At 47.9% G+C, this 22,921-nt stretch overlaps 1 protein-coding gene across 3 annotated transcripts in view; it reads right to left on the reverse strand.

Annotated features, from left to right (window-relative positions):
• The window catches only part of C3H4orf50 (chromosome 3 C4orf50 homolog), a 90,601-nt gene that overhangs the window by 39,974 nt on the left and 27,706 nt on the right, over window positions 1-22,921 (reverse strand). For all 3 annotated transcript variants that reach the window (XM_054682736.2, XM_054682735.2, NM_001427997.1), the window contains 4 exons: window positions 19,903-22,380; window positions 11,745-11,909; window positions 7,464-7,520; window positions 5,242-5,424 (listed from right to left, as the gene is read on the reverse strand). In XM_054682736.2, the coding sequence (XP_054538711.1) occupies window positions 5,242-5,424; window positions 7,464-7,520; window positions 11,745-11,909; window positions 19,903-22,380 (2,883 nt within the window). The remainder of the gene's footprint in view (window positions 1-5,241; window positions 5,425-7,463; window positions 7,521-11,744; window positions 11,910-19,902; window positions 22,381-22,921) is intronic.

Consider the following 22,921-nt stretch of genomic DNA (forward strand, 5'->3'; position numbering starts at 1 on the left):
CCGGATCACACCAGCACTCCTGGGAGGCTTTGGTACCAGGCACAATGCCTGCTCCTGAACGGTGCTCTTAGAGCACTTTGCTGTCACCCTTTCGACACCGTTGTGTCTTCAAGCACCCTGGACTCTCCCACCCCGGTGCCTGTGTCCACTCAGGTCCCGCAGCCTTGAGACCTTCACTCTATCCTTCCAGCTGTTAAATCCTGCTTTCTGTCCTTCAAGGCCTGGTCTGAGTGCTTCCTACTCCAGAAAGCATATCCTCCAATCTGTCACTCTCTCCTCTCTGCTTATTTCCAGTGCTTTGAATGAATGCCCTTTATTGCCCCTGGGTTTAGAGTCAGGTGTCTCCTCATTAGATAGAGGCTCCTTCAACGCGAGACTGAGGTTTTGTTCGCCTTCGTAGAGGATACACCGACAGAGTAGCCTCAAGCGCACTCAACTGACTTCTGGGTGGCCCTGCATTCGGTATGTGGTTGGGGTGCAAGGACCCCTGTCTGCTTCCAGCTCCTCCACTACCACATTGGCCTGGAGTGGCTGCAGAGCCAGGCTTTCTCAAGTTGAGTCCTGCCTCTGCCACTCACTGATTCCATGATCCTGGCCAAGTCCGTTGAATTCTCTGAGCCTCACCCTCTCCATCTGCGGAACAGAAATACGGTACCAATATGTTCTTTGTAGGGATCCACCAGAATGAGATGAGAAGGAACGTCCACTAAATGCCAGTGACACCGAGTAGGGGACAGATGAAGACTTGTGCTACACTCTCCCGAGCCCTGCCTCTCTCCCCACGAAAACTTTTAGGGGAATATTCTAAGTTTCATAAAAGGCAGGAGTTAAAGAGAAAATAATTGCCTGGATCCTTGGAGGCCCAGGCTTAGGGATTGCTGATTTAATGAACTGGGGGAGTTCAGGGCTTTGAGGGATAATTCTTCAATCGTCTGAGTATGACTGCTCCTTTTTTAGAGCAGATTCCATTTCCAAAAGCCCGCAACTAGATCTCATTGACAAATACCCAGAGGAAAGCAGGAGGTGGCAGGAGGAGGAAACAGCAGGGCGAGAGGAGGTAAAATGAGCATCTTCCTTACTAGGTCACCTACCTCTTTGCCCCGACTGGATGACTCTCCCCTGCTAGTATGCCCAAGGCCCCTGGCTGCTCCCAGGGGAGCAAAACTGATGTTTTGCTTGAAGGTGCCCCAAAAGCTGTTGCGTGCCTGTGTGTGACAGGTGCTGTGCCAGGCATTTGACATGGGTTCTTTAGTCTAATTCAAACCTCACAAAGCCCCATAGGGTACAGCAGCCCCCACCTGGCCTAAGATAACAGGTGGCTTAGGTAGGTGAAGGGCAAGTGCCAAGTTCATGACATGGGTCATTATTTAGAATCAGGATGTCATCATCCGCAGGTGAATCTCCCAGGGAGAGGACAGGAAACTACCCAGCTAGGAGCACAGGAAGCTCAGCAGTTCTCTGTTCTCTGACGGGACCTTCCATCTGTGGAGTGGACCCCAGGCCAGAACCTAGGGGTGGGCAGGAGAGCCAGCTGCCGTCTTAGCCAGTGCTGTGTCCCAGGTGAGCGCCGGCAACCCTCTCCTCCTCTCCTTTGGTACCCGGGCCTCTGCCTCCAAGGTCTCAGGGACGGGGAAAGGGGACGATGTAACCGAATACAAACAGCAAAGGTGTCTCATTTCACGCTTGTGAATATCAACAGCCTAGGTCCAGGCAAAACACAGGAAAAAAAAAAAAGGCCCACTGGGGCTAGGGGTCAGGGGGGCACAGGAGAGGAAGCAAAACAGGCCCAAGAAGGTGCCCTGAGCCCTGCTCACTCAAGGCGTCCAGGGGACAAGGCGGAATTAAGAACTCTAGAGAGGTTTTAGGAATCCGAGAACAGCCTTCCCTGAGGGACCATCTCCAGCTAACATCAGGGAGGCGGCAAGACCCGTGTTCCCAGCAGAAGGAAAAGTGACATCTGCCATGCCAGGCTGACCTCGTGGGATTTCCCCATCCCCAAAACAGGCACCTGAGCTGGACAGAATCAGCAGAGTAGGAGGAGGGAAGCCAGGGCGGATACAAGGGTGACCCATGGACGCTAGTGACCCGGATGGCACAACAGCAGATGCCAGCACAGACAGCGGTGCTGGGACCCGTGGCCCCCAGCCCAACACCACATGCCTGCAGAAAGGGCACTGGGGCTGAACCGACTCTGAGGCTCAATTTCCACCAAGCACCCAAACCAGGACAAGAAAAGAAAATGGAAATACAAAGACTCAGTCACGTGCAGGGAGGGGAGGTGGTCACCGACTGCTGCTTGCATGGGCACCAGGCCATGCCACCTCCTCCTGAAAGGGTAGAGCTTAGTGGCCCCAGCCCGAGGCCCAGCCCCCACCCCCTCAACAGCCCTGGGACATGCTGAGGCTCAGGGTCCCCCGTGGAGCCTAGCAGCAGGATGCTGGGAGGGTGGAGTAAGCAGATCCATGGAGAGCGTGCGAGGGGGAGGGCAGCATGAGTCTTGGCCACCATGACTTGGCTGGATAAATGAAGGCAGCCTGTCCAGTTGGGACCCTAGCCAGCCCATGCCCCCTACCCAAAGGCAGGGGCCAGAGAATGGGAGCGTCTCAGGACACTGTGAGCAACAGGAGCCCAGGGCCCTCCAGGGGTGTTCCTGGAAGGTACATCAGCCCTCCACCGCCTGGCTGAAGTTCCCAGGACCTGTCCCTTGCTGCTCTGGCACTTCTCACCTCCAGCCCATCAGAGTCTCCCCAGCCATCCTGGCAGTCCTCCTGGGCTCCTAGCCAGAGCCCAAAGGCCCCCATCGGGAATTCCATCTGTGTCCTCTGAATCGAGAGTTACTGCCCATCAAGCAAGCAGCACTGGACCTGCTTCCTGCCCGGCTACCAGTAGGAGGAGCGGCCAGCGCCACACCCACCCTGCTCTCCACTAGGAATCAAGATGCAGACACCCTGCCGGGGCACAGGTGCCTGTGGCCTCCCATCAGCCCAGCCTCCCCCCACTCCTCCCCTGGGGACCACACTGCAGCCAGCCTGGAGCTCTCTGAATTTCTGAAACACATCACAATTTTTTTTTTTTCCACTTTCAAAAGGCCTGGCAGGGACATCCTGGTCCACGGAAGCATGTCCAGGCCCAGAAGCACAACCTTATAGGAAATGAATGAATCCGTCCGATGACATTATTAAAATAACTTTCCCTGCTCTCGTTCTGGGCTCTCAAGTGACAGATGAAGAAATGACTGAAAAAATTAGATTTTCCAGATAACTCAACTATAGGGAGAGAATACGCTGCCAATTTTTCATCCATTCATCAGATACTTCAACCTGTGTAATAGTTCTCTTTCTCATAGGATATTTAAAAATTAATAGTCCAGTGTATACATCATTCTCTGTAAGTTTGGTCATTGTAAGTCAGCCGATCCAACCCCAGTGAACGTTTCAATTCTAGTTCCAGGGCCTGTGAGAGTGAGAAGCAGCCCTTGGAAGGTGGGCTGCTGCTATGATGTCCCCACAGCAGCCAGCCAGCCGGCCTTCCAGGGTGACACCTGCTGCATTTGCAATTTGATACTTTCACAACCTGGAACTCTGCTTTCGATTTTTTTTTTTTTTTTTGACGCAGTCTTGCTCTGTCGCCAGGCTGGAGTGCAGTGGTGCGATCTCAGCTCACTGCAATCTCCACTTCCTGGGTTCAAGAGATTCTCCTGCCTCAGCCTCCTGAGTAGCTGGGACTACAGACACGTGCCACCACGCCTAGCTAATTTTTGTATTTTTAGTAGAGACGGGGTTTCACCATGTTGGCCAGCATGGTCTCGATCTCTTGACCTTGTGATCTGTCCGCCCCGGCCTCCCAAAGTGCTGGGATTACAGGCATGAGCCACCGCGCCCGGCCTGCTTTCAATTTTATCTCACTTAATCCCCAGATATCGGGCCCCTAGTGGATCCCAAGGACTATGCAGGCACTTTGACAAAATTCTGCTCTCTTTTCTCACCCTTATTCTAGTTCTGAAGGAGTCTTGTACCCCTTGGGCAAAGAGAAGAGCAACAGACTGGGAGTCTGGGGCTCTGGATTCAAGTTCTGCCTATGAATCGAGTCAAAAAATGGCCCTGAACATGCCTCTTGGCCTCCAAGCCTCCATCTCTGCTGTGCAATGATTTGGACCAGAGGGGACCTCTCAAGGCTGTGAGGGAAAGGAAGGGTCAGAGGAGGTTGGCCTTGCAGAGACCAGGCTGGGCAGAGCTGCAGAGGGAGACTCAGACCTGGTGCCAAGGGGCTGAGAGCAAGCCCCACAGGCAGAGCCTGGAGGGACCGTGGAAAACAGCCCCGGCTGTGTTTACCATGGGAGCTGGTCTCACCCGCGCACATAAGGAGCGGAGCTAGTCTGGCGGGGGCGTTGCTGGCTTGTCCCCAGGAACGGGGCTGCATGTATATGTGTGGGCAGGCACGGCTGGGCACCCGTGGGTGCTGGCTGTAGTCAGGAGAGCTGGCACTTGTCCCTGCGTGCACTGCCTGTGTGACCCGGAGCACATCTCCTAACCTCTCTGGCCTCAGCTTCCTCTTTTGTTGACCACTGGGAGAGGAGATTCTCATTCATTTGGTTCATTATTTCATTCATTCAACAAACATTCTTCCAGGTTTGTGGCAGATTCTCAGAGCCAGGCGCTGGGAAGACAAACATGGCTATGGAGCGGCTCTGGGCCCATCGGAGACGGGCCCACAAACTCCTGCAACAGCCAGGAGAGCTCCCTGCTCATGCCCCGTCACGCGGGGCCACGTGCAATGGAGCACAGGGGAGGCTGTGGCTAACTCTCTGGTCTGCAGGGCTCAGAGCAGGCTGCCTGGGCAAGGTCACACCTGTACCTTGAAGGATGGACAGGAGGCCATGGGGTGACCGAAGCGACCTGCTAGAGGAAGTGGCCGGTGCACAGGTCCCGGCACAAAAGACCCATCTTGTGACACACACCCAATGAAGCTTGTGTGACACTGAATTACAATCACTGTTTACATCTGTGCCTTGCACCATTTCCTGAGCACTGTAAAGGGTAAGGATTGCCAGATGCATCTTCCCATGCCCACCCAGGGCATGGGCACGGGCACAGAGGAAAAGCCAGGGGGTGTCTTCTTGGGTAGTGTCCGCGGTTGGAGGGAGGGAGGAAAGGAGGGGCTGCTCCAGTCAGGCAGGGGCATGCAAGGGACGCGCCCACACTCCCATAGGAAGCACAGACAGGGCCATCTCTGGGACTCTACCTCTGGGACTCCCGGAGCCAGGAAGACGGCCGTGTACTCAGCCAGTGCCACGTCGTTGAGCATGTTCTGCGCCAGCTCGGAGAGCAGGAGGTTCCCCAGCCCATGTCTGTGCAGCTCCTGCAGCAGGTGGGTGATCAGGCGGTTCCTCTCCCGGCACTTCCGGACGAGGGAAGCTATCTTGGCCTGAAAGGGAGGGAGGCCATGGATGCAGAGCTCCCACCAGGGCTGCATGGCTGAGCTGGAGGGCTGGGGGCCGGACGGTCAGCTGAGGCCCCTACTCACCATCCCCAGCCCTGCCTCAGCTCAGTGGAGCAGCCTCCTCCCTGCGATGCCTCCCTGCCCCCAGAAGCCAGGCTGCTTTCAGAGCAGACGGCCACACACCCCCAGGGGCTCCGCACTGCCCTTTCCATGGGGTCTAGGCTCAAGGCAGCAGGGGTCAAGAGCGTGGATTTGGGCCCCACCACGGACCAGCTCTGTGAGCAAGCTCCCCTCTGCACCTCAACTTGCCCATCTGTACAATGGGGTTTGTCATGGACACCAGGATAAAAGGAGACGGCGCAGGCAGGCACCTACCGAGTGTCATGTTTCTATCCTTATCTCACATTTCGATAGCACTTTATAAGGGATTATGGCCTCCATTTAAAGAAATGCTCCACAGCAAATGATGGTGATGAGAGCGGGGGGGAGGGAAGCCTCACACTGCCGGAGCCTCACAGTCCGCTCTGCACCTTTCCAGCTACCACGTCTGCAGGGGCGCGGCAGGAATTATGACGATTTTTATTTTACAGGCGCCAACTCGAGGCTCAGACAGACACGGAAATGTGGGGTGGGAAATAACTTTAGGAACTGTCTGGCTCATGTTTCTGATTTGACAGCTGACGACACTGAGGCCCCAGAGGGAGGATGACTCTGCAGGTCAGCGGGAGTCCAGGGCATAACCAGGTTCTGCTGATGCCCAGCCCAGGGCACCTCCCTCTCCACTCTGCCCTGAGGCCAGAGAGAAAGAGCAGAGCCCCCAGCTTCTCCTCAGATCCAGGCCCATGTTCAAGATGAAATGTGTTACCTTGACCAAATTCTGTGTCCTGCTAGCAAAGAATATATTAAACCCCATGGGTGAGTAATGACATTTCTGGGAATTGATCTTAAACATAAATGTCTAGATACGTGGAGAAAACCTTTCTGAGAAAACCTGTACATTGGCCGGGTACGGTGGCTCATGCCTGTAATCCCAGCACTTTGGGAGGCCAAGAGGGGGTGGATCACCTGAGGTCAGGAGTTCGAGACCACCCTGGCCAACATGGTGAAACCCTGTCTCTACTAAAAATACAAAAATTAGCCAAGTGTGGTGGCGCACGCCTGTACTCCCAGCTACTTGGGAGGCTGAGACAGGAGAATCACTTGAACCTGGGAGGCAGAGGTTGCAGTGAGCCAACATCGTACCATTGCACTCCAGCCTGGGCAACAGAGTGACACTCCATCTCAAATAAATAAATAAATAAATAAATAAAATTAAAAAACTACATCACAGTGTTTGTATACAATTAATGATACAAAAGAGAGAGCGATAGAAAGGAAGGGGCTTGAGCACAGAGCGCAGGGGTGGTGATTTTATGGACCAAGGCCTCTCGCGCTTCACCCCAGCATGAAAAGTGCAGCCTCAAAGGCTGGGACCCACCTGCTAGGTCACCCCATCGAGTGGGAACAGCAGGAGGCAAACGTACAGGCATCGTAGGCTCTCAAACACATGGGAAACGTACTGGAGGAAAAGACATGGAAATGCCATGTGCAAGCAGGGGCTGCTGCTTTCTGTCTCCTTCATTCTTCTTTGCAGTTTTTTTGTTTTGTTTTGTTTTGAGTCAGGGTCTCACTCTGTTGCCCAAGCTGGAGAGCAGTGACGTGATCTCGGCTCACTGCAGCCTTGACCTCCTGGGTTCAAGCAATCCTCCCCCCTCAGCCCTCCCAAGTAATTGGGAATATAGACGCATGCCATCATGCCTGTATGGGATTTGGCCATGTTGCCCAGGCCGGTCTCAAACTCCTGAGCTCAAGCAATCCACTCGCCTCAGCCTCCCAAAGTGCTGGGATTACAGGTGTGAGCCACCGTGCCTGGCCCTATCCAGACTTTTATACAATAGAGGTGGATTACATGTCTAATAGGAAAAATACTAAACTGTCTTTTGTTTTGAAAGAGGCATTTCATGTTGATTTTATGAACATATTACCTTCAGGGGAGTCACCGCCAACTTTGCTTCATGTTGCTTTTTCTGAAGTTCTTCAAGCTGAAATAAAAGCGACATTTTTGACAACACTGCACTGTCACTTACCACTGTCCAGAGCTTCCCCAGGCAAGCTGGGCTCAGAACAGCTGGCAGTTGCCTGCCCTCTTTACCTTCAATGGGGACTCAGTGCCAGGAACAGGGGCCTTTCCCACCACCTGCCTGGCAGGATCAGGGGAGAACAGATGTTCTGAATACTCAAGAATCAGCTTGGCCAGGCGCAGTGGCCCACGCCTGTAATCCCAGCACTTTCGGAGGCCGAGGTGGGCAGATCACGAGGTCAGGAGATCGAGACCATCCTGGCTAACACGGTGAAACCCCATCTCTACTAAAAAAAAAAAATACAAAAAAAAAATTAGCCAGGCGTGGTGGTGGGCACCTGTAGTCCCAGCTACTCAGGAGGCTGAGGCAGGAGAACGGTGTAAACCCAGGAGGCGGAGCTTGCAGTGAGCCGAGATTGCGCCACTGCGCTCCAGCCTGGGCGACAGAGCGAGGCTCTGTCTCGGGAAAAAAAAAAAAAAAAAAAAAGAATCAGCTCTGCCCAGCTGCAGTGGCTGGGGCCAGCTCCAAGCCCTCTTCTGAGTCTCCAGGCAGCCTGGCAGTTTTCTGGTCTTGTGGTAAACATACAAGTTCCTGAGCCAGACAGCAGGGGTCCTAATCCTGGCTCAGCCAGTCGCTGGAACTGAGATCTTGTGCAAGACACTCTCTGCCTCAGTCTTCTCATCTGTGAAGGGGGCTCATAGGAGTGCCCACCCACTGGTGAGAACTGTAGTGAGGATTCAGTGAACCTATCCATGTAAAGTGCTTAGAACAAGCCCTGGCACCTGTCAGTGATCAATAAACTAATGTTACTATTAGGCGCAGATGAAAGCTGGACACAGATTCTTTGAGACTGCTCCCCGTGGAGGGGGTTCCTATCACCTTCCCTCAGATCTGGGCTGGCCTGAGATGCCTTGACTCATAGAATGCAGTGGAAGTGGCCCTGAGGCCTTTGTGGGCCCGGCACTGAATAGGACTGGCAGCTTCCACTTTGGGTCTCTTCTGTTTCTGAGCCAGGATTTAAGAATTCCAGGTGCCCGCTGGGGAGACCGTGAGACATGACAGAAAAAAGGGAAGGCACCAGCGGGAGCTGCCTTCCACCACCCTGCAGAGGGGGCAGGATGTGAGTGAGGCCGCCGGGGACCCCCCAGCCGAGACTGGCATCCAGCCGGATGCCACTGAGTCATGCCCACTGATCCCCTGGAGGGCGGAACAGCCTAGCCGAGTCCTATCTGAATTCTGGACCCATAAGATACAACAAAACAGGTGTTGTGTGAGTTCTTCTAACTCTCTCAGTCCCTTTGCAGTCAGTTAAAAAAATCAAATAAAGAGCCGCAAGCCTCTTCCTCACCCCCAAACTCTTCGGACCAACATACCTATGTGGATCAGAATGTGTGTATATGAAATTATACTGTGCAAAAGGTCTTGCATCTTGCTTCATAATTAAATAATATGCAAGATTTTAAAAGAATGAGATCAGTTTGTATGTGATACAAAAATTTTGATGGTATTTTCATATTAACACATAGAAACTGACCTCATTCTTTTAAAATCTTGCATGTTATTTAATTACAAAGTCAAAACAAAATTGATTTAACCAGTTCCTTGTTTATGGAAATTTATCTTAGTTCTGTTTCTTTGTTTTACAAAGAAGATTTCAATGCATATTTCCATATATCTGTTTTGGCACAGCATTCCTAACGTATTCAAAGAGTAAAATTCCAGCCTTAGGCAGACTGTCTTATATTCAAAAGGCACTCAATCATATTTGCAGCCTTGGATTAAACCTTCTGTCTGCTTCAGTTTAGGAAATAACATAAATATGCCACAGTGAGATAAGTATTGGGCATTTGCAATCAAAAAGTGAACAAGAAGAAATTAAAAAGATAACCTACAGAATTGGAGGAAATATTTGCAAATCATATATCTAATAAAGGACTTCTATCTAGAACATAAAAGGAACACTCACAACTCAACAAAAAGAGAGTCAATTAACCCTATTAGAAAAATGGGAAGAATGTGAATAAACTCTTCTTCAAATACGACATGCAAATGACCCACAAGCACGTGAAAAGATGTTCCACATTATTAGCCATCAGAAAATACAGCTCAAAACCAATGAGAGACAATCTCCCACTAACTAGGATGTCTATGATAGAAAAGACAGCTAGTAGCAAATGTTAGTGAGGATGAGAAGTTGGAACCTTCCTACACTGCTGGTGAGAACATAAAATGAAGTTATCAGAGACACTCTTCCTCTTTAAAGCAACTGCGATTGAGATGTTCAGGAATTACATTACAAAAATGTCATCATAAAACTGAGAACTATTAAAAAAAAGAATCATAGGGAAATTCTCCACCTGCAAAATAGACTAACTGAAATTAAGAACTAAAGTGAGTTTAGGAGCAAATTAGATTCATCCAAAGAGTACTATTTAGCTGGAAGAGAGATTCAAAGGAAATATTGAAACTGAGCAGAAAGAAAAAAGAATGAAAATAATTTCAAATATACTTAAAGACTAATTCATGTGTAACTGAAGTTTCCACACACACCCCCTCCCCACAGGCCAGTGACAGATAAGAGAAAAAAGCAATACTAGCTCTCGTGTTGGTTGAAGACACGGTGAACGAGACACACTCATTTATTGCTGGTGGCATGGAAGTGGATACCACTACTTTGGAAAGCAATTTGTGATATATAGCTAAGAATCAACAATATTGCCACCTTTGGAGCCAGTAGTCCCAGTTCTCTGAACTGTTATATATAAACAGTTATGTGTAAGTTCATAGAAACAGCTCTAGATGCAACAACTGGGGAATAGTTAAGGAAACCTCATCCACCCAATAGATTACTACACAAACAATCATAGATTACTACACAGTCAAATAATCATATGTATGAGGACTATGCAGCCACATGGGCAAATGAACATAAAACTCTACATATAACATGCTTTGATCTTACAAAGAACACATGGGAGAAGAGCTGGAAATTATACCGTAATGCTGAGGCTGTATTTTTCATCCATTGACTTGTCCAACAATTGTAAAGTTGCTAACATTCAGGATAAGGAGTTATGGGCAAATGAGTAGATTTGTTTCTTCTTAGTGGGAGTATAAACGATGCTATCATTTTGGAGGGTTACTTGCCATTAGCTATCACAGTTAATGATTTATATATCCTTTCTTTTGCTAGAAATTTGCCACTTAGATATACAGCAGAAGTATATGCCGAGAGAGAGAGAAAAATGTTCATTGGAGCTGTGTTTGTAATGCAAAGAAATGGAAACAACTTCGATTTCCACAAACAGAAAAATTGATTAAATAAGTTATGATTTGGCCTCATGATGACATAATACACACGATTTTAAAGGAATGAGTTCACTTCGCATGTGTTGATATGAAAATGCCACAAGATTCTTAATTAAACGAGAAAATGAAGATGCAGCATAGTTTTGTACAGTATAATTTCAAACATGTACACATACACACACATTCAGAAAGTGGGTAGATAGAGTTGAAAAAATATTGGAAGTCAGAAAATGTTAAGGTTGAGGAGAAGGAAAGCTTTTATATTTTAGATGATTAAGATTTGCAGACAGTTGTAAGAAATAATACAGAGAGCCCTCTTTTACATGTTTTTTAGAGACAGGGTCTTGCTCTGTCACCTGGGCTGGAGTGCACCTTGAACATTTTGCCCGGTTTCCCCCAGTGGGAATATTTTGCAAAACTATAGTGTCATGTCACAACCAGGAATTGAAATGGCCACAATTCATGGATCTTTTTCAGATCTCTCCAGTTTTACACATGTGTGTCTGCGTGTTAAGTCCCGTGCAATTCTGGTACCTGTATAGGTTTGCATCTGCACCACTGTGTCATAGTCACAACCACTTCCCTCTGACAGAGGAAAGGCTTTGACTTTTATTTATATGACACTGTAAGCCTGCTTGACTCTTTAAAGAAACCACATATGTGCATTTTTTAAATTTAACAGGGAAGCAATCATAGAGCCTGTGGTTTGTTTGTTTGTTTTTTTTTTTCCTGGTACTGCCTTATACTTTAAAAATCCAGTACCTGCTCCCAATTGGCTGGGTCAGGGAGACCTCAGCAAATCTTTGTTCACTCCCAAAACGCCCCGGGGTGTGGGAGCCCTGGCTGACAAGAGGGGAAAGAAAGCACTTCCCACACCTTGGCCTGGAGTTCCTCCTGGAGGCGGGTGGCCTCGTCCAGAGATGCCTGGTGGGCAGCGCCCTGGTCCCTGAGCTGGCACTGCAGGGTCAGCACCCGGTGATGGAGCTGCTGGGCACGCAGCCTGGGATCCTCCTCAGTAACCTCGGCCTCTGAGTCCCGGAGCTGCGGAAATCACAGATTTGAATGAAATGTTTAGGTTATCTTCCAAGCAATTTGCCTTAGCCAACAAACTGTACCGTTTCCCCACTCCGTAGTTTTTTGTTGTTGTTGTTGTTTTCCTGCTTATATTTCTCTTATAGTAAGTTTTAGAAGATAAGGTAGCAGAAATCACTCCCAATCTGATTATCCTGCAGAATCTTTATTATCCATAGATTTTCTGCAGATTTCCTGCTAAGTCCCTCGACACGTGCATGTATAGGAGTGGGTGGTTCTGCTTGGTTTCCGGAGGTGGGTGTTGGGGAGGGCCTGGAGAGTCCCAGAATAACAGCCTGCAATATTAGCTTCAAAAATATGTGCAGTGGGGTGGCATTCCAGAATCTGCTGTAATAGATGCCAGTCACCGTTATACTGAAACAGTGTGATGAGTGAAATTGAATGTTCCAATCAAATTATGAGATGCCTATTATGCTAAAGCATAATATATTTATATGAAACAGAAGATACTATATCTCCCACAGGCACTTTTCTTAAATGAATACACAATTGCCTGTCACTCTTCTTGGATCTAACATGAGATTAGCGGGTTTCATTCAGATGCCAAAGGGAATTTCTGGGAGGAAGGACAGTGAGAGGGAACAGGCTGGCTTTGCATTGTGGGAAGTGTGGCAAAATGGTAGAGGTGCTACTGCCCCCAAATGGTTTTGAAGTCTAAATTCTTATTTTTTTAAATAACTCACATACATACATACACAAGCATACATAAACATACATACTAACACAGATTTTCTATATAAAATTTAAAATATGATATATTTCTTTTGTTTTCTGCTTTTCTCCCTTAACACCGTGTTCTGGGCGTTTTTCCATATTACCAAATAATGTTGAAAATGCTGTTATTAGTATATAAGCAGCCTCCTGTGGCCGTGCTGAACACTCGGATTATTCTAACATCTTGCTGTTATAATTGGAACTGTGACAAAGGCTCTTGTACATAAATACTTAGACATACCTCTGATTCTTTCCCTGAGATCATCAGGGGGTATTTCCAGGTGAACAAAGTGAGTATCTTTTTTTTTTTTTTTTTTTGAGATGGAGTTTCGCTTTTGTTGTCCAGGCTGGGGTGCAATGGCATGATCTTGGCTCACCGCAACCTCCGCCTCCCAGGTTCAAGCGATTCTCCTGCCTCAGCCTCCCGAGTAGCTGGGATTGCAGATATGTGCCACCACACCCAGCTAATTTTGTACTTTTAGTAGAGACGGGGTTTCTCCATGTTGGTCAGGCTAGTCTCAAACTCCTGACCTCAGGTGATCCACCCGCCTCAGCCTCCCAAAGTGCTGAGGTTACAGGCATGAGCCACCATGCTCGGCCCGACATGAGCATCTTTAAGCTCTTGGTTCATGCTGCTGAGGCAGCCTTAGAAGAAACAGCACTGCTAAAAGTTCCGTTTGTGAAGACTTAGGAGCCCAGAAACTCAAATGCTTCTCAAACTCTGTTCCCCCTTGTGACAGCGTTCCCTTATTCCTGTAAGGCAGCTTCCCTGGGAATTGTAAGGCTCCCAAAACTCATCCCGACCTAGCAGGGGTAGGTAGGAGGGGGAACCCAAGCTACCCTGCTTGGGAAAAAGAGACGAGGGAGAAGAGGAGGAGAAGGAAGAATTCAGGTGACTCCAGGGCTGCTGGGGCATCTCTCGTAATAAAATATACAATAGCAGAAGATTTTTTTTTAATTAATAGAAATATACACGACATGGGCCTGAGATGCACGGGCCGGGCCGTGTTAAGAACAGATGGGTGCTCTGAATGGTCCCGTAAAATTCAGCTTCAAGACGTCAAAACAACTTGGCCTTTCTGGGAAGTACACTGCATCCTCTACCTCCCTCCTCTGGCAGTAACTTGGACCAGAGCTTTGTCTCATGGGTCCCCAGAGAGCACCCAAGTATCCTCTAAAGAGAATGGCTGTGCGGGGCGGGGGGGGCAGCCTGCTGTCCCATGGGATCACCCCACACAGCGGCCCTGTGAGCTGCCCAGAGAGTCTCCTGCTGTCTAGCAGACATCATGAGCACATGTGCAGGGTGTACGCTGGCCTGAGATGGGCGGTGGTGACACTGCCCTCCAGGAGCTCAGGCGGGCGTGGAGAATGACAGGCAGGTAGTTCAACATTCAATACAGCCTGATAAAGGGAAGCCAGGAGGCTGTGATGACCTGAAGGGGGCACTGAACAGAGACATCATCCAGCTGGGGGGTGGCAACTGTACAACAACCACATTCTGGGTTGGGGGGACAGTACCAATTTGTAGCATTTGCCAGTTTCCATGGTGTGAATATTCCCACCATGACTGACTGCAAGCTACCAAAATGGTATCATTGAAGGCAGAATTGGGAGGAGACACACATGAGCTGGGAGGAGACACACATGAGTCGGCTCTGACTCGTCTCTGCACAGAACCAGCCTGGGGGTGGGGGAAAGCTTTCTGGAGGAGAGGCCCCCCAGCAGGAGTCCTAGAGGAGAAAGCTGGGTGCAGGGAGAGGTGGATGAAGAAGGTGAAGAATGAGGGCAGAGGTGGCAGCATGGAGTGTGGAGGCTGGGGGTATAAGCAGCAACAGTGGAAGCTCCCGAGAGTCTCAGGGGCCAGAGCACTGCTCACTGCAGGAAATTTGGATCTCATGCCCAGTGCAGTAGGAAGCCACAGAGGGTTTTCGGTCAAAGAGTAATACATCAGGTGTTGGTGACTTCTGCTCCATCACCAAGTCCCATGGACTCCAGCTCCACTTTTCACTGCAAATTCCTCAACCTCAGTGTCACCTCTTGGCTATCCAGCCACCAACTCCTCTCAGCTGTTCTCCTTCAATCCACCTGAACCATTGTTCTTAGAGCAGACAGATCTTTTCACAGTATGAACTGGGTCACATCATTCTGCTCAAAACCCTCTGATGGCTTCCTACCACATCTAGAAAAGATCCAAACAAGGGCCTGCAAGCCTTCTGCAACCTGCCTTGTGACAGCTTCTCCAACCTCATCTCACACTACACCCTTCCTTGCCCATTGGAATCCAGCCACGCTGACTACTTTCTGTTTTTCCAATGAGCCAGCCTCTGTCCTGCCTCAAGGCCTGGCCGCTTGCTTTTCCCTCTACCTGGAACGCTCTTCCTCGCTGCTCTTTTCTAACCTTCGAAGTCTCAGCTCAACATTCAACTCCTCAGATTTCCACACTCCTACTCACTGGTATTGGACAACTATAGAATCTGGGAGAATATATACAAGTAATGCTTTGCAGGCATTGGAAGATGACTAGTACAGGGCCACAATCCTTAAGAAAAAGCCTGCAAAACAAGGCAGGCTCCACATTTTCCCTGGGTTTCTCTCTGAAATATTTTCCAAACAATGGTCCCGAAAATAGAGCCCAAGCTGAAAGTGTTGGTCCTGCTAGATGGAGAAATAGAGCGTGGAGTTTAAGGATGCTAAGACTGCTGGCGTTTGTGGGACAAAGTAACAGGGAAGAGATAGCTGCAGAGAATGAAAGTCCAAATACTGTCCTAGAAATGCCCCTTGGGTCCTTGGCTGAATCATAAGCTATGTGACACAGTAGAAGACTCTAAGCCTTGCAAAGAACAGCAGCTTGGAGGTTAATTGGTGAAGAGATGTCACAGGTCACACACTTCTGAGAAGATGGCAGAGTTCTGGCAAAGCCAAAATGGAGAGCACTTGGTGAATGCTGTGGAACTCAGCTGATATCACTGACAGGCCATGCCCTAAGAGCAAGGGCCTCACCTTAGGAGTAATATCAAGCCCTACTAGGTCTGAGGGCAAAACTTAAATAGGCCTACACAAGAATAAGATGATCTGCTGATCATGCAACTATCTGCCAGAATAAAATTCACTCAACATTCTTTGGAGAAAGACAATAATCAGGAATCTTCATAAAATATTATACACAATGTCCAACATAAAAGTTTTTGAAATTCCTAGATATGAAGTAGCAGAAAAATGTGACTGTTCACCAATAAACAAAATAGTCAATAGGAGCAGGCAAAGAGATGATCCAAATATTGGTGTTAGCAGCAAAAACAAAACAAAACAAAACCCCTCAAGGTCTTCAAAATAATTATGATCTATGTATTTTTTAAAACATAGGAAAAATAAAGAAAATGGATGTACAGATGGACTATTTCAACAGAGAACCAGAATCTCTTTTTAAAAGAATAAAATTGATATTCTAGAACTGCAAAATACAATAAATGAAATTAAGAACTCATTGAATAGATTTAACAGAAGGTGGGACATGGTAGAATACAGGATTAGTGAACTAAAAGAGAGGTCAATAGAAAATCCAAACAGAAACACACATTTTTAAAAACTGATACAGGATTTTTGAAAGATGTGAAATAAAGCCAAAAAGTCTGAATTTCTAGAAGGAGAGGAAAGAAAAATAGAACAGAATTAAATATTTGAAGAAATAATGATCAAGAATTTTCTAAGTCTGACAGAAAAGACAAAAATACACAAGTTCAAGAAGCTAAAAAAAAAAACCAAACAAAAAAATTAAAACAAGCAGGACAAAAACAAATAAAACCATATCTAGGCACATTATAGTGAAGCTGCCAAAACTCAAAGATAAATAGGAAATTATAAAAGCAGTCAGAGATAAAACAACACATTTATTTTAGGGGGAGTGAGGGAGAAAAACAATGACAATTATGACTGATTTCTGGACAGAAACTATGAGAGGCAGAAGACAATGGAATGAGATCTTTAAAGAGCCAAAAGAGTGAAATACCTGGCTACCTAAAATTCAGAATCCAATGGGAAGAAAAAAAATTTAATGAAGGTTAAAAAATTATTTTCATAAAAAGAAATATGAGAAAATTAATCACCAGAAAATTATCACTACAAAAAATCCCACAGTTCTTAGGGCAAAAGGAAATCAGAGTCACAGAAGAGTAAGAAAAAAAGAACAGCATAAGAACATGTAAAGATACGGGTAAATGAAAAATATATGATTGTTTAAAATAACAGTGGCTTATAAGATTTATTCTACATAGGAGTAATATATAACAAAAATAAATAATAAAAAGTAAAAAGAGATTAAATGAAGTTAAACTATTGAAAATTTTTTGTATTAATTGGGACATGGTAAAAAAACTAATTTAAAGTAAATTTAAATAATTACTAGATACATTTTTGAAATGCCGAGGGTAACCACTAAAAGAATAATACTAAAACATAAGCTAATGGAGAAAAAAAATAAATAACAAAATATAATTAATACCAAAAACAAAGGGAGGAAAGAAAGAATAAAAGAAAACAGAACAGATGAGGCCAATAGAAAAAATAGTAAATAAATAAAATAAATTGGCTGGGCACAGTGGCTCACACCTATAATCCCAGCACTTTGGGAGGCTGAGGCCAGTGGATCACCTGAGGTCAGGAGTTTGAGACCAGCCTGGCCAACATGGTGAAACCACATTTCTACTAAAAAATACAAAAATTAGCTGGGCGTGATGGTGGGTGCCAGTAGTCTCAGCTACTTGGGAGGTTGAGGCAGGAGAATCACTTGAACCCAGGAGGCAAAGGTTGCAGTGGGCTGAGATCATACTACTGGACTCCAGCCTGGGTGACAGAGCGAGACAGCGTCTCAAAAATAAGTAAATACATAAAAATTAAAGAACATTATAATATATAGATTTTAAATAACATAACTAAAAAGAGAAATACACAAATGCACACTCAGAGTGGAAGATTTTAAAACATGTCTTGGTTAATGACAAAACAAATAGACAACATATCAGCAAAGATAGAAGAGATTTTGTTAGGACAATTAACCAGCTTGGCCTAATTGATATACAACAATCAAACAATGTTCATTCTTTACAAGGGTATGTGGGATATACTGTTGACCATAGACCATAACCTGGTCAATAAAACAAGTCTCAACAAATTTTGGAAGACTAAAATAATATGCTGTATACTTTCTGACAGCAATGAAATAAAACTAGAAATCAAGGACAAATGTATAACTGAAAAACTCCAGAGATGCTTAGAAATCAAGCAACATATTTCTAAATAACCCATGGGTCAAAGAAGAAATCATAATAGAAATTAGAAGCTATTTTAGGTTTTTTGTTGTTGTTGTTGCTTGTTTTTATTTCATCCTTTTGGACTTTAATTTCTAAATCAATACAACAGGGCTAGCTATAACAACGTCATTTTTTTCTTTGAGACAGAGTCTTGCTCTGTTGCCCAGGCTGGAGTGCAGTGGCACAATCTCGGCTCACTGCAACCTCCGCCTCCCAGGTTCAAGCAATTCTCCTGCCTCAGCCTCCCAAGCAGCTGGGACTACAGGTGCATGCCACCACACCCAGCTAATTTTTGTATTTTTAGTAGAGATGGGGTTTCACCATATTGGCCAGGCAGGTCTCGAACTCCTGACCTCATGATCCACCCTCCTTGGCCTCTCAAAGTGCTGGGATTACAGGCATGAGCCACCGTGCCGGGCCCTAACAATGTCATTTTGAGGCAATTTTGAGGAATAAATGATAGTATATAAATTTCCTGGCACATAGTAGATAGGCAATACATATTCCTTACCTCTAATCCTTAGAAACTATTTTGAACTGAACAGACTTCATCTCAAAATGTGTGGGATGCTTAGAGAGAAATTTATAGCTTTAATTGCATAGATTGCAAAAGAAGAACAGCTGAAAATCAATGACCTAAGTTTTCAACACAAGAAGCAAGAAAAAGAACAGCAAATTAAATCAAAAGAAAGTGGGAGAAAGAATATAATAAGGCCTGGTACGGTGGCGCATGCCTGTAATCCTAGCACTTTGGGAGGCCTAGGTGGGCAGATCGCCTGAGCTCAGGAGTTCGAGACCAGCCTGGGCAACATGGGGAAACCCCGTCTCTACTAAAATACAAAAAATTAGCCGGGCATGGCGGCATGTGCCTGTGGCCCCAGCTACTTGGGAGGCTGAGGCAGGAGAACTGCTTGAACCTGGGAGGTGGAGGTTACAGTGAGCCGAGATCCCACCACTGCACTCCAGCCTGGGTGACAGAGCGAGACTCTGTCTCACAAAAAAAAAAAAAAAAAAAGAATACAATAAAGGTCTAAGAAGAAACCAATAAATCAAATACAAACAATAAATAAAATCAATAAAACTAAAAACAGATTCTTTGAAATGACTGATAAAATTGTTGGGGGTGGGGAGGAATGAGAGAAAGGAAAGAAGGAAGAGAGAGACAAAGAGAGAAAGAGGGAAAGGGAGGCAGGAGGGGGAGAGCAAGAGACAGAAAGATGGAGAAGGAGACACAGAGAGAGGAAAGGAGGGAGAGAGGGTGGAGCGAGATGGGAGAGAGAAATAGAGATAGAAAATAGAATGCATGCCAGGGTCTCAACGCTAAATATCCTACACATGGTGAAGGCCACCGTAGGAACATTATGAGTGTTTTATCCCAAGACTCCCAACAGTCAAGAACTGTCCACAGATGAGGAGAGTGACTCAAAGAAGTCTGCATGTGGCCTTCAAAGTCACAGCTCTGAAAGCACAGAGCCGGGTTGGAACCCGGTTTTATCATGCTCTACAGTCCATTGTTCTTTTCATTGCAACTTTCAAGACACAATGTACAGAATTAGTACTTGGGGCACTTGAAAAACCCCAGGGTTGGAAAATGCAAGGGCTGATCTTAAAGTGTGAACACCCCGTGGGTGCCCTGCTGGAGTCTAAGAAGAGGGGCAGGCTTGAATCTCCCATAGCAGGTGGGAACAGAGATCCCGGGATCAGAGCACCCAGGTGTGAGTCCCTGCTCCATCCCTCACTGGCTATGTGACTGCAGTGACTGCATTTCTCTGTTTTCTTTGTACCAACCTCCTCTCATCTGGTAAGTGGGGAGGATGATTGTACCTCCCTCACAGGACTCTGGTGAATTGCATAAGTGAATGGGGTGGCCCCCGGAACAGAGTCATGCGTGATGAGTAAGCAGATATGCAGACCCAACCTACCGTGGGGCCATTGCTCAGGGAGCTCAGAGCTTGCCCCTGAGCCACAGAACACCTGGGCCTCTTCTCCTCTTTCTCCAAATGTGCTTCTTTCACTTCTGCTCCACTGACATTTCCTTGCAGGGCATTGGCTACACCAGTGTTTCTCCAGACCAGCGATGGAGGGGGAGAATCAGCACCACGTCTGGAATTCCCGGTGCCTGTGGAAGGTCCTGTCTGCCCTGCAGCCAGACTCATTTCCTCCTCCAAGGGTGGCCCACAGGCTCTTGAAAGCAGCTGTCCTGTGAGTGGAGTCACCTGCACCTCTTTGTCTAGAGCGTGCATCTTGGCTTTTCCCTGGAGGTGCTCCCTTCCCCTCACCAAACGCCCCTGATCCGTGCTCCTCTGCAAGGTGACTTCCCTCTCCAGGACATGGACCCTGCGTAGAAGGTGCTCGTTCTCCCCACTTAAGGCCCGGATCATGTCTTCTATTCCTAGCACGATATCCTTTATCAGCTCTTTATAACTGACGCCAAGCTCCGCGATCAGCGTCTGGAGCTTCCAGTTTTCCAGGGTGACTTGCTCCATCGTGTCTTTGGATTTCCTGACACTCTCAGACGTGGCTTTCTGGAGTTGGCCCAGATTCCCTTTCAGTTTTTCATTTTCCTCTTCAAGCTCCAAAATTTTGCCGTAACTCTTCCCATTGCAGGCTTCAAGGTCAGAGATTGCCTGTAAATATTGGTCCAGTTCTTTCTTTAACTGAGAGATGTCCCCTACCAGCCTGTGGTTATCCCGCTCGAGCCTGGATATTTTTGTCACCTCTCTCTCTCTCTCTCTTTCAAGGGCGCACACTCTTTCATGGAACCTCTCTTGGTCTCCGTGAAGTTTGGTGTTGTCATGTAAAATCTGGCTTCTCTGTTTCTTCAATCCAGAAATGAGCTGATGAAACCTGCTCCTCACTCTCTCGAGGGCACCCCAGGGCTCAGCAGGCCCCTGTGGAGGGTTTGGGCTGGCTTCATCCCAATCAGGCAGTGTCCCTGGGTTACCAGGAACTTCGCTGGTGCCCAGGGCCGTGGTCTTTCCCGGCTTATCACCTTCACCATTCTCTTTAGACTTCGCTTCTTCATTAGAACAAATACCCCAATTTCCCCAAACCTGCTGAGAGTGAGCTCTCTCCCAGCCACTGTGCCACTTCTGAGCAAAGCTCCAGTTCTCTCCCCTACATGCAGAGGCTGAGCACTGCCAGCCCCTGCTGCCCGGCTGCAGGGTGGACAGCTGCTGGAAACAAGCCTCCACGTCCTGTGCAAGCTCATCGATTGTGAGTGCACACCTGTCGTGTCCTTTGCTCACAGCCTGTGGATGACCATGATCAGTGGGTTCGGCCCCTTCAACTGATAAGGCAAATCTGGGAAACAGTGGCAAACCTGTCTCTCCTGCAAAGAAAAGCATTTCCTTGCTCTCATGCTCCTGGGAGTCAGGCTCCTCGGGGGCACCCCTGCACCCCAGACCGGATGCTTCTTGATGCGGCATCTCATCCTCTTCCTCTAGCCCTTTGTCCTCCAGGCTTCCTCCTTGCAGAAGCAGAGCATTTCCAAGCCACACTTGGTTTTCCTCCTTGCCCCTAGCTGTCCTCCCAGTGGCTCTGACTTTCCCTGCAAGGAGCTGACTGTCTGTTGGCCATGGCTCTTTGGTCTCATGAGCCCTGGAGAAGGTGGCTGAGGGTGCCACTTCCTCATTCTCTGATGACAGTCCTCCTCGGAGACCCCAGATGTATCCTTCCACCCTTTCCCTCCTGCTCAGGGATTCAGGACCCTCCTTTGATACTGAGGCCTCCCCCTGTAGAAGAGGCATCAAAAACTCCTGCCAGGACCCAGGGCGGCAGGTGGCGGCCTTAGTCTCTGAAGCCCCATTCTGATCCTGCATGTCCTCTGCAGCTCCAGCCCCATTCTCCAAGCTCAGGTTCTGATGGCTTTCCTGACTTAGCTGGTACTTGTCACCAAGGTTTTTCCCCTTCCTGCCAAAAGTCCCCCTTGCCTCCCCCTCTTCAGTTCTCCCTGCAAGGCTTCCTCCTCCATTGTTCCAAGTGTCTTTCAGATCCTTGGGGTGTTTTTTCGGAAATGGGTGATTTGAAATGTAGGGGGCCTCGTGGAAGAGGGAGGCACCGCGGCCTCTTGTCTGGTGACAATCCCAGCCTGGGTGTCCTGTGGCTTTGGGAGGAGGCGGGGACCTGGTGGCCAACTCTTCTTGGGTTTGTTGTCCATCTGAGGGAACCTCCTGGAGCAGCAGTGGTCGCCAAGAAGCGGAGTCCCCAGCCGGCCCCCAGAGAGGGAGTGCGGACGTCTGCACCAGGAGAAAGGCTTCTGCAGCTGGGTCAGCTGCTCGATTCTCTGAAATCCGGGCCAGGTCCATGGGGAGGAGTGACTCGTCCAAGCACTCCTCTGGTGGGCAGCCACAGACCGGGAGAAGAATCTGTTCATCCAAGCTGGGCTCTGCCAGAGTAAGCTACGAATGGAGAGAGAAGATGAGGTGTGAAACAGCCCCTTCCTCCATTTAGCACCCCCACCTCCACTCACCTCCTGGGGTTCTCCGTGTTTCCTCACCAGCTGCACAGGGGACAAGCTCTTTCCCACACAGGACACAGCTGGTACCACCCCAGGGCCTTTGCACGTGCTCTTCGCTCTGCCCAGAATGTCCTTCCCCTAGATGCCCTCATGGCTCACTCCCTGGCTCCATTCACATCTCAATGCAAATGTGACTTCCTTGAAAAGGCCCTCCCTGACCGCTCTCCCTCACTCTCGGGCCATCCACCCTATGTCATCTTCTCCCACAGCACCCTCCATGCCCTCACACCATATTATATATTTCTGTCTATATCATCTAACTCCCCCTATAGCCCTGCCCTGTCCAATCCACTAGTCATAGGCCACATGGAGCTCCTAAAATGTAAAGTAATTAAATCAAGGTTAACATTCAGTTCTACGGTGGCAATAGCCCCATGTGGCTCGTGGCTACTGTCTTGGGCAGCGCAGATGCAGACTGTGAG

The sequence above is a fragment of the Pan troglodytes genome, chromosome 3, assembly GCF_028858775.2.
Source record: "Pan troglodytes isolate AG18354 chromosome 3, NHGRI_mPanTro3-v2.0_pri, whole genome shotgun sequence".
NCBI lineage: Eukaryota > Metazoa > Chordata > Mammalia > Primates > Hominidae > Pan > Pan troglodytes.